At 48.0% G+C, this 14,907-nt stretch overlaps 8 protein-coding genes across 8 annotated transcripts; 7 read left to right on the forward strand and 1 right to left on the reverse strand.

Annotated features, from left to right (window-relative positions):
* The first annotated feature begins 1,642 nt into the window (after nucleotides 1-1,642).
* On the forward strand, nucleotides 1,643-2,508 carry DEU56DRAFT_822840 (uncharacterized protein). The gene has a single exon (XM_041354171.1). The coding sequence runs from the start codon at nucleotides 1,757-1,759 to the stop codon at nucleotides 2,303-2,305; it is 549 nt and encodes a 182-aa protein (XP_041204890.1). The 5' UTR covers nucleotides 1,643-1,756; the 3' UTR covers nucleotides 2,306-2,508.
* A 227-nt stretch (nucleotides 2,509-2,735) lies between these two features.
* DEU56DRAFT_872939 (uncharacterized protein) lies at nucleotides 2,736-3,962 on the forward strand (the record flags this gene model as incomplete). The annotated part of the gene is made up of 6 exons (XM_041355820.1): nucleotides 2,736-2,885; nucleotides 3,034-3,206; nucleotides 3,255-3,337; nucleotides 3,391-3,597; nucleotides 3,656-3,794; nucleotides 3,854-3,962. 6 exons carry the CDS (start codon nucleotides 2,736-2,738, stop codon nucleotides 3,960-3,962), a joined length of 861 nt encoding a protein of 286 aa, XP_041204891.1.
* A 1,659-nt stretch (nucleotides 3,963-5,621) lies between these two features.
* On the forward strand, nucleotides 5,622-6,502 carry DEU56DRAFT_822852 (uncharacterized protein). The gene is made up of 5 exons (XM_041354172.1): nucleotides 5,622-5,686; nucleotides 5,815-5,862; nucleotides 5,917-5,962; nucleotides 6,014-6,280; nucleotides 6,333-6,502. Exons 2-4 carry the CDS (start codon nucleotides 5,831-5,833, stop codon nucleotides 6,158-6,160), a joined length of 225 nt encoding a protein of 74 aa, XP_041204892.1. The 5' UTR covers nucleotides 5,622-5,686; nucleotides 5,815-5,830; the 3' UTR covers nucleotides 6,161-6,280; nucleotides 6,333-6,502.
* A 353-nt stretch (nucleotides 6,503-6,855) lies between these two features.
* DEU56DRAFT_822855 (uncharacterized protein) lies at nucleotides 6,856-7,703 on the forward strand. Its single transcript, XM_041354173.1, has 3 exons — nucleotides 6,856-7,040; nucleotides 7,090-7,149; nucleotides 7,206-7,703. The coding sequence occupies exons 2-3, from the start codon at nucleotides 7,136-7,138 to the stop codon at nucleotides 7,423-7,425; spliced, it is 234 nt and encodes a 77-aa protein (XP_041204893.1). The 5' UTR covers nucleotides 6,856-7,040; nucleotides 7,090-7,135; the 3' UTR covers nucleotides 7,426-7,703.
* Nucleotides 7,704-7,894: 191 nt separating this feature from the next.
* On the forward strand, nucleotides 7,895-8,973 carry DEU56DRAFT_743145 (uncharacterized protein; the record flags this gene model as incomplete). The annotated part of the gene is made up of 6 exons (XM_041348990.1): nucleotides 7,895-8,038; nucleotides 8,098-8,130; nucleotides 8,179-8,351; nucleotides 8,399-8,481; nucleotides 8,534-8,740; nucleotides 8,792-8,973. The coding sequence occupies 6 exons, from the start codon at nucleotides 7,895-7,897 to the stop codon at nucleotides 8,971-8,973; spliced, it is 822 nt and encodes a 273-aa protein (XP_041204894.1).
* Nucleotides 8,974-9,861: 888 nt separating this feature from the next.
* Nucleotides 9,862-11,761, reverse strand: DEU56DRAFT_916125 (uncharacterized protein; the record flags this gene model as incomplete). Its single annotated transcript, XM_041357830.1, has 4 exons — nucleotides 9,862-10,654; nucleotides 10,698-10,766; nucleotides 10,822-11,620; nucleotides 11,746-11,761. 4 exons carry the CDS (start codon nucleotides 11,759-11,761, stop codon nucleotides 9,862-9,864), a joined length of 1,677 nt encoding a protein of 558 aa, XP_041204895.1.
* Nucleotides 11,762-12,055: 294 nt separating this feature from the next.
* DEU56DRAFT_916126 (uncharacterized protein) lies at nucleotides 12,056-12,641 on the forward strand (the record flags this gene model as incomplete). The annotated part of the gene is made up of 5 exons (XM_041357831.1): nucleotides 12,056-12,079; nucleotides 12,136-12,181; nucleotides 12,233-12,487; nucleotides 12,538-12,547; nucleotides 12,602-12,641. 5 exons carry the CDS (start codon nucleotides 12,056-12,058, stop codon nucleotides 12,639-12,641), a joined length of 375 nt encoding a protein of 124 aa, XP_041204896.1.
* A 1,745-nt stretch (nucleotides 12,642-14,386) lies between these two features.
* Nucleotides 14,387-14,587, forward strand: DEU56DRAFT_695850 (uncharacterized protein; the record flags this gene model as incomplete). The annotated part of the gene is made up of 1 exon (XM_041347216.1): nucleotides 14,387-14,587. A coding segment is annotated over one exon (201 nt), but the record flags the coding sequence as incomplete, so codon positions are not given.
* Between the last annotated feature and the right edge of the window lie 320 nt (nucleotides 14,588-14,907).

The following is a 14,907-nucleotide window of genomic DNA, read 5'->3' on the forward strand; positions in this document are numbered from 1 at the left end:
AGTATTATCTTGACATTTCGCACGACATTCAAACCAGTCTTAAATATTCGGATCCCCGATGTGTCATTGCGGCCACGGTGCTTGGTTTCCTGTTTTACTCGTGCACCCTCCTCGCATCCCCTCTATCTCCATTTTGTCCCTTCCAAACGCCCGCTACCTTACAGTGTGTTGCAAATGACTTTAGAATCTCGTTTTCAAAATTGTGTTTGTTCCTTTGTTTTGACGTGTGACTTGTGTCACACTTGGTCAATCATTCTGGTTTTCACGCCACTGCCAGCCAGGCTAGATTATCTGATGATCAACTAGAGTTTGCACATTTTAAAACATCTGTATCTCTACAACACATCCACATAAAAATATAATTTCTTGACGGATAGATAGCCTGATATTGAAAGTACAAGACCCGCTGGTTTTTTCTTTCAAAATTGACGTGTTGAGTCCAGCGGAGAGTTACCGCGCAGAAAAGTGTGATTTTCCCTAAGTATGTAGATTCAGACTAGAGCCGATGCGCGAACTCTTGTGATGCGCGAACAGATTAAAATATTTAATATTTAGCCTCTCTGATCACTCCTGAATTCAATTCAGAATGCTCCAGAATATGAACAATGGAAAACTGTTGGAATTTTCTTAGAAAACTAGCTCAATGTCTTGCAAAATCACGCGAGTATGGCCAGAGTTACACAAAATCGTTGCGGACAAGGCCATATATTATAATTATTTAGTATTGACAGTATTGACAGAAGGAGTGCCGTTAAGTTCAGATTGAAGATACGAGTGTCAGAGTGCAATTGATACACCCTGAGGTGGAGGAGACAATATTTTCGAGTCGTTGATGTGACAGAAAGTCCCGCATTTGGCTATTACGAACTATTTTACAAACACCGAGCTCGCAAAAAAATTCTCGTGCATTCTAAAGTCATTTGCAACACACTGTAATCGTTCGCACGGCTGGTGCATTCATGTGGGTAGGAAGCATGTTTATTAAAAAGAACCACAAAGGCTTGCCGCGCTTTCGCCGTTTCCTCCGCGGCATCACAGCGTCTATCTCGAGGCTCGTACAACGACTAATCAATCCTGGGCCTTTTAGCGACCGTAGGACGGAATCCGCCATAATGTGGGTGCTTGCGACATCCACAGATCCAGACGTCATTGCAACCACAGCCTCACTCATACCCTCCATTCCATGGTCACCGGACTCAGACATTGTATCTCACTCTCAACCGCTTCGAGACTCATTTTTGAGTTGTTTCGACGCTAAAGGGCGACTCCGGCCCTCAGCAGGAGATAGAGCAGTTGTCTATGCGCGAGCTTTATACCATTTGTGTCTGGCTGCTCTGCCAATTGAACATGGTTCCAATGCTCAAACTATTTCCCAGCAGTTGAGAATTTGGCACCAGTGGCGCAGTGTCATTCTTCCGCGAAGCTTTGACCAGTGCAAAGCCCTTGCCTGTCAACTGTCAACGTTATCTGGTCGGGACAGGGAGAGATGTCGAGCAGATGCACGCACCTCATTGCGCATGATGATTGCTGCTGCCGGGAACGGATTCATCCATCCAGACCACGAAATTAGCGTGGCCAATTCACGTGGGACGGCGATCATCGCACAGCAGTTGATTTCGATTGGCTGGTCGACTACCTTGTGTTTTGCTCCCGGGATGACACGGCAATGGGAAATGCTTTATTAGCGCTGAGCGCTATGAAGGGACTTGGCACCCGTCATTGAACATCTGCTCACCTACACGCACTCATAACTGCTATGAAATCATACTGTCTTCGCCTTCGCTATGCGGCTCTACGAGCTTTTTCGGACTCTCGATTGGTGCTCGCCGACGTTGATGCCATACAGGAGGAGAATATACGCCATCTACACCTTACGAATTTTTCTCCTGCTCTTCTGATGGCCATACATCCTGTTGGTCAAGAAGAAGATGAACCACATGTCAACTATTGGCGAGATGATGCTTACCTACGGCTCATCTTGGCTCTTACTTCCAATGCGGAATGGTGTGAACGTCTAGTCGGTGATCGACATATCGGACACTGCATTTCCATGTTAAACGGCCTCGATGAGCACTCGCCCGCCCCCTTCCAAATCGCTGCAATATTAGGGCGAGTTCACTCTATCAGTCCAAACGCGGCTGGGGCAGCGTTTGAGCACACGGAACAGAAGGGTATTCCAGCAGCTGATCTTGGGGACGTTCGCAGGAATGTCGGTCTAGTGATGGAGAAGCTGAAGAGGCGAAACAGGTGTCTGTCTAGCATGCAGGACTATCATGTTAACTTAACCGGATTGACCGAGACTTAACAGTACATCTGGGCCCTTATAAGTTATATATCTACCTTACTTGTAGTCCTTCGATAACCACGAACTTATCATTGGGCACGCAGGGAATGGAATTGGTATTGACTGGCATCTGTGACACAAACTCATATAACATGGGCCTCAACGTTGCGGCATGATGTATTCCGTCTCGGGGCAGTGGCGGCCTGCAGGGTACACAGATCACCCGGAATGATAATATTGAGTGACCATCTTTTTGTCACTTTCCTCTTTCCTTTCTCCTTCGAACGATCCATCAAACTCAAGATAGAAATGCCGTCACTTCTGAACACGAGCTTGGTTCTTCAAGATATTAGTCCTCGTGTATGCCTCATTGGTACGCACAGCCATATGCCCATCGCCCCGTGATTATAAGCCTGCACTCAACGGTCCCCGGTCTGATGTACCTACCTCCATGGATCCTCAGGCTTCAAAGATAAGAGAGCAACTCAGTCGCTTTCGAATCCTCATCATTGGAAGAGCGAACGCAGGGAAAACTACCATTCTCCAGAGGGTTTGTGACACACGTAAGAAACCAGAAATATATAACAGCGCCGGGAAAAAGGTGCGGAGCATGATACTAGTAGGAGACACGGTACCCAATAACTGACCCGTCGCAATCAGATCAGTGCCACCGTTTTGATGCCGTCCAGAACGGTAAGGTGTACTAGTGACGTCCTTTGTTGGCAATGTGACACATGACGCATTCTCAGCGCGGATTGCACAATATCGAGAATGAAATGATCTTTCGAAGCAACCCAGGATTCGTCTTTCACGATTCACGCGGGTTTGAGGCAGGCGGGGACTCTGAATTTGACAAGGTGAAGGCATTTATCGCAGGCCGTTCTAAGGAAACCAGTTTAAAGGATCGAATCCACGCCATATGGTAATTGGTCAAATTCGCGACATAGATTGGCTTACCGCTTTGACACAGGTATTGCATCCCAATGGACGAGGCAAGCAGATCTTTCACACAAGGCGAAGTTAAATTTTTCTCTCAGTGCGATACTGGAAGCAGTAAGCTTTTGCATCCGATCATTGGTGACGATCAACTGATTCACAATCCTCAGTTCCAGTGATCGTATTATTTACCAAATTCGATGCCTTCTACGATGTCGAATTCGCACAGCTCAGAGAGAACGGAGCATCGAGGGAGGAGGCTAAAGAATTGGCCCCGAAGCTCGCCAAGGAGTCATTTGTGAACGGGCCACAACTGAAGTTTCTCTACAACCCCGAAGAAATGCTACGGCCTCCAAAGTGTCACGTATGCCTTCCTAGTAAGTTGACTGATCATTGTATTGTATACGATGACATTCGATCTACACCCGACTTTAGACATGGACAAGGATGACGCAGACTGTGGGCCCCTCATCGAACGCACTGCTGGAACTCTGGACGACGAGGCCCTTAAGCAGTTGTTCGTCTCAACTCAGCAGACCAACTTGGAACTTTGCATGAAATATGCAGTTGAACAGTAAGTACCCAGAATCATTTACCTGTGGCAAGCCTTGATGACTGAAATTGATTGTCCAGCTCAGTTATGGAATTTGCTGGCTCTGCCTCATCCACGGATCACGCGGAGGTAATAGACAAATTGGGTGCCTGGTTTCCACACATTTATGTGAGATTTCCGGATTGTTGAAAATTGCTCTCGTTCATAGTGGGCGGTTGCTCTCAGACAGTACGTTTGTTGATTCTATCTGAATGCTGATCGAAGACATCGCTGATCCATTGACAGTCTGTGAGTTGTCGGCCCTCGTCCGAGTTCGAGCCATGTTGATCGAGGTCATTACTGGCTATTCACAGTATGTGAGTGTGTTGATCCTCCGAGCTCGAGTCATTGATCAAAGTCATTGCCGACTATTCACAGTATGTGAGTGTGTTGATCCTCCGAGCTCGAGTCATTGATCAAAGTCATTGCCGACTATTCACAGTATGTGAGTGTGTTGATCCTCCGAGCTCGAGTCATTGATCAAAGTCATTGCCGACTATTCACAGCATGTGAGTGTGTTTCGAGTTCAAGCCAAGCTGATCGAACTCATTGCCCTTATTCACAGGTTGTGAGTGTGTTTGACCTCCTTCGAGCTCGAGGAGCCATGCTGATTGAGGCCTTGTCCACTGTTCAGACCGTGAGTGTGTTGATCCTCCCTTCGAGCTCAGGCCTATATTGATCAAACTCATCGCCCCCTGTTCATAGTGTGTGAGTGCATTGATACTCCTTCGAGCTCAAGCCACTTTGATCTAAGTCATTCCCCACCCTTCACAGGATGTAAGTTTATTGTTCCTCCTTCGAGCTCGAGCCATGCTCATCAAAGTCATTGTCCACAGAGTGTGAGTATGCTGATCCTCCTTCGAGCTCGAGTCATGCTGATCGATTCCTTATTCACTGTTCACAGACTGTGAGTGTGTTGATCCTCCTTTAAGCCCGAGCCATGCTGATCGAAATCCTCTGTTGTCAGGATGTGAGTGCGGTCACCCTCCTTCGACATTGTGCCTTCAACTCACCGATGAGGCTACGGACCTGTTGACAGGCCGTAAGTGTGTCGATCATCCGTCCAAGCCCCAGCCTTGTTGACCCGATTTACCGATTTGTTGACAGGTTGTGAGTGTGTTCATTACCAATCGAGCCCGAGCCTTACTCACCAATGATCTATTGACAGCGAGTGAGTGTGTTTATCCTCCATCAAGCCCGAGCCTTGCTGACGAACCTCATCACTCATTTGTTGAAAGGGAGTGAGTGTATTGATCCTTCCTCGAGTTTGAGCCTTCCTGATCAACAGAAATTGCTAATCTGTCGGTAGAACGTGAGTGCATTGATTCTCCATCCACCTTGAAACATGCTAAAGAAATTGCTCATCCGTTGACAGCTTGTGAGTATCAATCCTCTGTCGGCCTCCCGCCTTCTCATTGAAGCAATCACTGATCTGTTATCAGGGTGTGAGTTATTCATCATCCGTTGACCTTGAGTTGTGCTGACCGAAGTCATTGCTCATCTGTTGACGGGTTGTGAGTGGGTTTATCCGCTGTTGAGCTCAAGCCATCCTGACTGAAGTCATCGCCCATCCATTCACAGAAGGTGAGCACGTTGATACTCTGTCGAACTGGAACATTACTAACTGATGAGCTGGAACATTGCTGACTGACATGGCCGATCCGTTGACAGTGGGTGAGTCTCTTCACCCTCATTTGAGCGCGAGCCTTGCTAATTAATCACATTGCTCACCTATCGATAGAAGGTCAGTGTGTTGATCCTTCGTCGAGCTCGAATATTACTCACTTCTGAAATTGCCCTTTTGTTAACAGGCTGTGAGTGTTTTGATCCTCGAGCGTTGCTTACCAATGCCATCGCCGATCCACCGATAGGACGTGAGTTTGTTCATCATCCCTTGACATCGGGCCATGCTGACCGAATATGTTACTCATCGACAGTATGTGAGTGTGGCGGTCCTTAGCAGAGTTTGACCATTTCCCACTTTCCCTCATGATCTCCACAGCTTTACGGCCCTCATTATGAAGGAATACGGTCTAAATTACACTCTCTGGTATGTCCCGTTGGTCGCAGACTCCATGAAATTTCCATGTTGAAAATTTGATAGGCCTCTGGTTCTTCACCATTGGAGAAAATTGTTCAGCTCAGCTCTGGTGAATTTTGGGGTAACGTTGCAATGAACTTACACGTTAACGATCATTTAGCTGCTGTTATTATCTTCGAGCGCTCTTTCTATCTATTCGACCAGCGGCGCTATTTTCGGTTCCAGCGGGAGTCTGTTCACCCTCTGCATGCCGCTCTCGAGCAGTACATGGCGTCTCCGCATGCAGCTGCTGTCAGGGAAGCTGTGAGCGTTGCTATCTATGCATACCAAGGAAACTCTTCTACTTGGAAGGCGATGCTAGGTTTGGAAAGTTCTGAGAGGAAGTTGATCAAAACGATTCTTGAAGTCGCTTTGCAGCATCGCCTGCGTATGTTTTAATTTTTGTCATTTCTGCTGACTTGCTGATTTGCTGTCTTCAGCAAGAACTTGATGTTATGAAATCTATCACCAACTTCGATGATGTTCGGAGTTGAGTTGGCGGTGAATGCAGGATTTTTGAATGGTCTATTGAGGTGGACACAGGCAATGTAATTGTATCAAATGTTGTATGTGGTGGTTTTTCTGGTATGGCGTATGCGCGCGTGAAGCAAGCTTCATCCATGGCTGGTTGTACCTCTTAGAGTTTTAAGTATCCGTGCTCCCATTGCAAGCACGATACACTAATACGGCCGGGCATTTCTCGACTCCTTATTTCTAGCCATGACGTCTCAGAACTACTACGTATATACAGGTGGAATGGTCAGTCGATCCAGCTGGTCGCCGGTGAATGAGATCTATGAGGACTGGTTGGAGGAAAACGGCCGTTGAACTCGATGGATTTCAAGCAGCGGACGTACATAGATGGCCGTGAAAATTTCCAGTGTTTGTTCTCATGAACCAGTGAGTTCAGGTTTATCATGGCTCTGGGGTGTACAGGGCGGATGTACTTGGGATGTACTACTAGTTCCCTCATACATTGAGCATTTGGCTATCGTTGTGCGTGCTGTGGCCGGAAGCCCATCGTTCTCGGTTTCACTATGTATGATAGGTTGTCGACCACGCGGGTCGTATTTGACGCATCTTCTCGAAGGAGTGAGAGACGCTTCTATCAAGGAACAAAGGAGAACAGATCGCGGGGTGTCTGAATCAGGTCCGTAGAGGATTTGCAGAGCTGCATATTAGCAATTAATAGTCTCTAGCGAGACCTTATGACTGCTATTGCCATTTCATGCACATCTTATAAATGTACGAGCGCGTCTAAAGAAGACCTTGAGAAAATATTTGCCTGTCTGATCAATTTAATGACTGAATACCGTGTATACAAGCTTGTTTCTACCAACAACAATATGTGGTGCCACTTGCACTATGGTCTCCAGTGCGTACTGGCGCTATGGCCTCTTCACGAGTAGGGTGATGACGTCAATCGCTCGGCGTCGGTGCAAGATGATATCAATGAATTTGCAGGAAGTGACACGGTCGACTCGGATCCTTGATCGACCAAGGGAATTGCCAAGCTGTTGGCGTATCGATTGACACTCATGCTCCACCGCTCACCAAGCTTCATCGTATTCCCCGCCACGGACAACGAAGCCGCGTGTCATTGGGCTGATGATGACGGATATTGGTGGAGCGGCGCGAGCTGGATGGGCCCGTGTCTGCTAGTTATAGATAGATATGGAGTTTGGGTTGTTCCACTAGGGCATGTGGATGCGAACGTGGGCGCAGTCCACTCGTCGTGAGTTAGTAGTCGAAACATTATTTGAGTTACCATGTATAGACATAGTGTGAAATAGAACCCGCGGCGCCCGCGAATCGTAACTCGCACCTCATGATACGGATAACCTGAAACTTAAGTATATATGCAGCTCATTGCCCATTAGCCTATCTAGTTTGACAAGAGCACTCACAGAGTTCACACACTGAACTGCGGTGATCATAAGCCTGCCCTCAGCGTTGAACAACTCCCATTGCTCAGTCCCGTTACTATCATTTACCTTCATCCATGGATCCTTCAGAGATAAAACGGAAGATTGTTCGCTTTCGAATTCTCATCATAGGAAGAGCGAACGCAGGAAAAACTACCATCCTAAAGAGGGTTTGCAAAACCAACGAGAACCCAGAAATTTTTGACGGCGCTGGGGAAAAGGTGCGTATCATGATGGGCTAGCAGGATACTGATAGTGATGACTGTCCCATCGGCATCAGATCGATATCGCTGTTTTGACAGCATCCAGAGAGGTAACGTGTACTACTATCAGTTGGTAACATCAACTGATGTGTTCTCAGCGTGGAGAGCACGATATCGAGAACGAAATGGTGTTCCGCAACAACCCAGGATTTATTTTTCATGATTCACGCGGTTTTGAAGCAGGCGGCGAATCTGAGTACGACAAGGTCAATGCATTTATCAAAGACCGTTCGAAGAAAACAAATATAAAGGATCGAATCCATACGATATGGTAATTGGTCAACTTGGCGGTATGCACTAGCTCACTCCTTGACATAGGTATTGCATACCAATGGATGAGGCAAGTAGGTGTTTTACCGAGGGTGAACTCAAATTTTTCTCTCGCTGTGACACCGGGAGTAGTAAGCTTTCGCATCTGTCTGTTGTTGATTGATTTGCAACTTGGATCCTCAGTTCCGGTGATCGTGTTATTCACCAAATTTGATGCCCTCTACGACGTCGAATTCGCACGACTTATGGAGAATGGAGCATCAAGGAAAGACGCTAAGAACCTGGCTCCGAAGCACGCCGAGGAGACATTCGCAAACGGGCCTCAATTGCAGTTTCTGTACCACTCCAAGGCCATCCGACGGCCTCCAAAATGTCACGTATGCCTCCCTGGTAAGCTGTGGACAGTTGAATTGTGATACATGATGACCAATGATCCACCAGACATGGACAACGACGATGCAGACTGCGGACCGCTCATCGATCGAACGGCTGGAACTCTGGACAATGAAGTCCTGCAGCAACTGCTTGTCTCAACTCAGGAGACCAACTTGGAGATCTGCATCAAATATGCAGTTGAGAGGTATCTACCCATCAGCTCATGTGCCTGCTGCGAGTTTCATTGACTGGTGTTTTCCAGAACGCTTGCAATATTTGTTGCCTCTGCTGAGACAGTTTCATCTCAGGAGGCAATACAACGATTGAGCGTCTGGTTTCCACATATTCTGGTAAGATTATGGGAATGTTCAAAATTTGCTCTAATTTATGTCACGTGTTTGCTTGCAGACAGTACGTTTGTTGATGCTCGTTCGAGCTCGAGCTATGCTGATGGAAGCCATTTCCCACTGTTCGCAGTGGGTGAGTGTCTTTATCCTCGTTGGAGATCGAGCCATGCTGATCGATGCCATTGCCGACTGTTCGCAGAGAGTGAGTGTGCTGGTCCTCGTTCGAGATCGAGCCATGCTGATCCAAGCCATTGCCCACTGTTCGCAGCCTGTGAGTGTGATGATCCTCGTTCGAGCTCGAGCCATGCTGATTGAAACCATTGCCCCCTGTTCCTAGCTTGTGAGTGTGATGACCCTCGTTCGAGCTCAAGCCATGCTGATCGAAGCCATTTCCCTCTGTTCGCAGGATGTGAGTGTGTTGATCTTCGTTCGAGCTCGAGCCATGCTGATCGAAGCCATTTCCCTCTGTTCGCAGGATGTGAGTGTGTTGATCTTCGTTCGAGCTCGAGCCATGCTGATCTAAGCCATTTCCCCCTGTTCGCAGAATGTGAGTGTGATGATCGTAGTTCGAGCTCGGGCCATGCTGATCAAATCTGTTCCCAATGTTCCCAGGATGTAAGTGTGTTGATCCTCATTCGAGCTCGAGCCATGCTGATCGATGCCATTTCCCACTGTTCGCAGGATGTGAGTGTGATGATCCTCGTTCGAGCTCGAACCATGCTGATTGAAGCCATTTCCCACTGTTCGCAGGATGTGAGTAGGATGATCCTCGTTCGAGCTCGAGCCATGCTAATCGAAGCTATTTCCCACTGTTCGCAGGATGTGAGTAGGATGATCCTCGTTCGAGCTCGAGCCATGCTGATCGAAGCTATTTCCCACTGTTCGCAGGATGTGAGTGCGATGATCCTCGTTCGAGCTCGAACCAAGCTGATCGAAACCATTGCCCACTGTTCGCAGAGAGTGAGTGCGATGATCCTGGTTCGAGCTCGAGCCATGCTGATCGAAGCCATTGCCCAATGTTCGCAGGATGTGAGTATGCTGATCCTCGTTCGAGATCGAGCCATGCTGATCGAAGCCATTGCCCCCTGTTCGCAGTATGTGAGTGTGATGATCTTCGTTCAAGCTCGAGCCATGCTGATCGTAGCCATTGCCCCCTGTTCCTAGCTTGTGAGTGTGATGATGATCCTCGTTCGAGCTTGAGCCATGCTGATCAAAGCCATTTCCCACTGTTCGCAGGATGTGAGTGTCATGATCCTCGTTCGAGCTCGAGTCATACTGATCGAGGCCATTGCCCACTGTTCGTAGGCTGTGAGTGTGCTGATCTTTGTTCGAGCTCGAGCCATACTGATTGACGCCATTGCCCGCTGTTCGCAGAGAGTGGGTGTGCAGATCTTCATTCGAGCTCGAGCCATGCTGATCGATGCCATTGTCCACTGTTCGCAGGATGTGAGTGTGTTGATCCTCGTTCGAGCTCGAGCCATGCTGATCGATGCCATTTCCCACTGTTCGCAGTGGGTGAGTGTCTTTATCCTCGTTGGAGATCGAGCCATGCTGATTGAAGCCATTTCCCACTGTTTGCAGCCTGTGAGTGTGATGATTCTCATTCGAGATCCAGCTATGCTGACCGTAGCCATTGCCCACCCACTGTTCGCAGGTTGTGAGTGTCATGATCCTCATTCGAGCTCGAGTCATGACTGTCATGTTGATCGAAGCCATTGCCCCCTGTTCCTAGCTTGTGAGTGTGATGACCCTCGTTCAAGCTCGAGCCATGCTGATCGATGCCATTGCCCCCTGTTCCCCAGCTTGTGAGTGTGTTGATCCTCGTTCGAGATCGAGCCATGCTGATCTAAGCCATTGCCCCCTGTTCCCAGCTTGTGAGTGTGTTGATCCTTGTTCGAGATCGAGCCATGCTGATCGAAACCATTGCTCACGGTTCGCAGAGAGTGAGTGTGCCGATCCTCGTTCGAGCTCGGGCCATGCTGATCGAAGCCATTTCCCAATGTCCGCAGGATGTGAGTGTGTTTATCCTCGTTCAAGCTCGAGCCGTGCTGATCGAAGCCATTGCCTCCTGTTCGCAGTATGTGAGTGTGCTGATCCTCGTTCGAGCTCGAGCCATGCTGATCGAAGCCATTGCCTCCTGTTCGCAGTATGTGAGTGTGATGATCCTCGTTCGAGCTCGAGTCATGCTGATCGATGCCATTGCCCCCTGTTCGCAGGACGTGAGTGTGATGATCCTCGTTCGAGCTCGAGCCATGCTGATCCATGCCATTGCCCACTGTTCGCAGCTTGTGAGTATGATGATCGTTTGAGCTCGAGCCATGCTGATCCATGCCATTGCCCCCTGTTCGCAGCTTGTGAGTGTGAAGATCCTCGTTCGAGCTCGAGCCATGCTGATCCATGCCATTGCCCACTGTTCGCAGTTTGTGAGTGTGTTGATCTTCGTTCGAGCTCGAGCCATGCTGATCGAAGCCATTGCCCACTTTTCGCAGGATGTGAGTGTGATGATCCTCGTTCGAGCTCGAGTCATGCTGATCGAAGCCATTGCCCCCTGTTTGCAGGTTGTGAGTGTGTTGATCTTCGTTCGAGCTCGAGCCATGCTGATGGAAGCCGTTTGCAGGGTGTGAGTGTGTTGATCTTCGTTCGAGCTCGAGTCATGCTCATTCAAGCCCTTACCAATGCTATTCCTCATATATTGACAGAAAGTCAGTGTGATTATCCTTGGTCGAGCTTGCTCTCTGCTTATCACTGACATTTTGCATCTCCTAATAGTATGTGAGTGTTTGATCCTCGAACCTTGCTCACGAACGATATCAACGATCCATCAATAGGACGTGAGTTTGATCATCTTCCTTTGACCTTGGGCTATGCTGACCGAAGATATTATTCATTGACAGGATGTGAGTCTGTTGATCATCAGCAGAGGGAGACAATTGTCAACTTTCCATCGTGATTTTACCAGCTTTCGTACACTCAACGTGAGGAGATGAGGTCTAGGTTACTTTCTGTGGTATGTCCAATTGGTCACGGACTGCACACACAATTCTGATGGTGAAAATTTTCCAGGTCTCTGGCTCATCGCCATTGGAGACATTTGTTCAACTTAGCTCTGGTGAATTTTCAGGTAATATTGCAATGAATCTGCTTATTATTGATCAACTAGCTGCTATCATAATTTTTGAACACTCTTTCTACATTTTCGACAAACGGCGCCATCTTCAGGACCAGCAGAACTCTGTTTCCTCTCATATTGAGGCTCTCGAGCGGCACATGGCGTCTCCACATGCCGCTTCTGTCAGGGAAGCTGTGAGCGCTGCCGTCCATAAATATCAAGAGGCTGTGAGCACTGTCGAAAAAACATCGTCTACTTGGAAGGGCAAGCTACCTTTTGAGCGCTCTCGGAGGAAGGCAGAACTTTGTGAGAGACAAGCGGAGTTAATTCAGACAATTCTTGAAATTACTTTACAGTATCGCCTGCGTATGTATCAACTCTGATGATTGTAACAATCCACGCTGATCCGTTTGTCTTCAGCAAGACCTTAATGGTGAGCAACACATTACCACGTCGATGATGTGTTGGGTGGACCTGTAGTATTTCGGTGGTGAAAGCGGGTATCTTGATGGAATGGGAGGTAGAACTGTATCAATTATTGTAAGATCATGCAATGTGGCGCTTTTCTTTTCTGGTATGGCATACGCACACGTGAGGCTCATCGGTTGCCCTTTGCCGAGACGGTGGCGAGACCTACTGGGTCTCCAACAGCGCCTTGATGTACCTCTAAGTATCCGTGCTCCGATTGCAAGTAGATTAATGTTACATATGATCTGCCTACCACTCTGCTTCACAGCTTTTCTGGACGTGCATCATTCAAAAAAATCACGTTTATTATGATTTCAGAGCTACAGTTACACTATGTAAACACATCGGACGTATCTAACAACCGTAGTCGCTCTAGCTGGTGAATGCTGGATAAAGATTTGTCTGTGTTTTGCTGTCGGCAGATAACAGGTTACCAGGTCAAAGGCGGATGTGCTAACCCACGGTACGTCAAGCGTTTAGCTACCACCCTGTTCATCCCATGGTCAGAGTCCCATCGTTCTCATTTCCACTCTATATGATTTAAAGTCGAGATTTACTCTGGATGGCATCATCTCGAACGACTGAGAAACGACGCCGTCAATGAACAAAGGGGAAGACGGATTGCAGAGTCGGATGCAGACTATCTGCATAAACTTGTGGCGCTGGATATCAGCTGCGGTCTCTGGTGGATACCAGCACTATGACCGCTCCATGCGTGTCTGACAAATATACGAGCGCGGCTAAGATCATAAATAAGCCTGAAACACTTGCCTGTCCGATCAGTCCAACGACAAAGTCCCGTGTCTGTGAGCTTGTAGCGATAGACGGCAAGATTAATGACATTCATCGCTGAGCGTCAGGATGTCGGCGTGCAGTGACCATGATATTGTCGATCCATTGCAGGGCATAGCCATGTCGATTCTTCAACTGACATTGCCGAGCTGCCAGTCAACAGTGAGTATGTGAAGATTCGCAGTCGCGCTCGTGCCACACTGATAGAAAAAAATTCCTTGCTTCAAGTTTCAGAAAGGAGGGGTTGATTGTGATACCTTCATACTAAGAACGTGGAGGGATGGAGGATGAAAATGCGCATGCGGGGAGGTGTAATTGTTGGCAGTATTTGAAATAACACTCACCGCATCTTTCTTTCCCTGCTGTCCCCGGCCGACGCATCATGCTACAACGGCGCACGCAACAGGTGAATCAGCGGGTAAATATGCACCTCCCATGAACTTGTAGCTTTCATTCTTTGAGAACCACTCTGCCTTGCGAGTTGAACATGGAAGCAGAGGATGAAAAGGTGCAAGCCGTGGAGGTCGACGACGCGCCAGATGAAAACGAGAATGAAGACCCGTGTCGTGGGGGTGAGGAACGACGGGTATTGGTGGAGCGGCGCGAAGTAGGATTTTTGAATCTTGATAGTTAAACTTGTTTGATCAATTGGGTGTTTTGGATGGTGCGGATAATGAGAAATGACTGTAGGTTGGCCGAAGGAGCAGCGGTATTCGCCATGGAGTGCTGTGGTTTTGACGCGGACGCCCCAGTGTGCTGGAGTTCATTCCTAGGTTTTGGGTTTGAATGAACAGGTAAGTTGAGAACAGCGCTCAGAGCTGAGTCTAAGTTCTTCCAATCACCACACGTGAATGCAGGTCTGCTCGTGTGAAAATTGGGCGTTGGGCAAGCAAAACCGCTTGTCTATTACTCTCATTATACATACCGATCATCGACGTAGAACTGATGCATAAAGCTCTACTTGTTTCGGAAGTTCTCGTGGAGATATTCTCCCATTTGACCGAATCGATGACATTCGATTCATCAATCATCAGGGTGTCCCGGAAATCCCTTGCAGCGCTTGCAAGGACATGCAAAACCTTGCACGAACCCGCGATGGATTTGCTTTGGGCCGAGTTGGATGGGATAGATCCACTGCTAGGTTGTGTAACGAGGCTACATCCAATCGTATATCATAGCGATCGTCAAAGGGTCGCATCAGGAAAACGTCGGAGTGCTTTTTTTGCCTTATTCTACTTAGTAAACTGCATAAGGAGGAAAAGGAGACTTAAGTGTGGCAAGGAGACTTAAGCGTGGCAAGGAGACTTAAGGAATACAAGCCCTCGTAATAAGCAGATACAAGGAGAAAAAAGGAGAGATTTTTTATTTAAGTCTAAGTAAGATTGGGGAGGCGTGTCTCTAGTCACATGAGGTAAACTACAGCGCCGCATCACAAAAACAGCGGGCGAAACGAGCACGAACTTCTT

The sequence above is a fragment of the Suillus clintonianus genome, assembly GCF_016758775.1.
Source record: "Suillus clintonianus strain FC179 chromosome Unknown DEU56scaffold_80, whole genome shotgun sequence".
Classification (NCBI taxonomy): Eukaryota; Fungi; Basidiomycota; class Agaricomycetes; order Boletales; family Suillaceae; genus Suillus; species Suillus clintonianus.

What these genes read in the sequence shown, in the direction of transcription:
- DEU56DRAFT_822840 (XM_041354171.1), top strand. Translation starts at nt 1,757, where the DNA reads ATGAAATCATACTGTCTTCGCCTTCGCTATGCGGCTCTACGAGCTTTT.
- DEU56DRAFT_822852 (XM_041354172.1), top strand. Translation starts at nt 5,831, where the DNA reads ATGAAGGAATACGGTCTAAATTACACTCTCTG. An exon ending in GGTCTAAATTACACTCTCTG is followed by an intron (nt 5,863 to 5,916) that starts GTATGTCCCGTT and finishes AAAATTTGATAG; the next exon opens with GCCTCTGGTTCTTCACCATT. An exon ending in AATTGTTCAGCTCAGCTCTG is followed by an intron (nt 5,963 to 6,013) that starts GTGAATTTTGGG and finishes ACGATCATTTAG; the next exon opens with CTGCTGTTATTATCTTCGAG.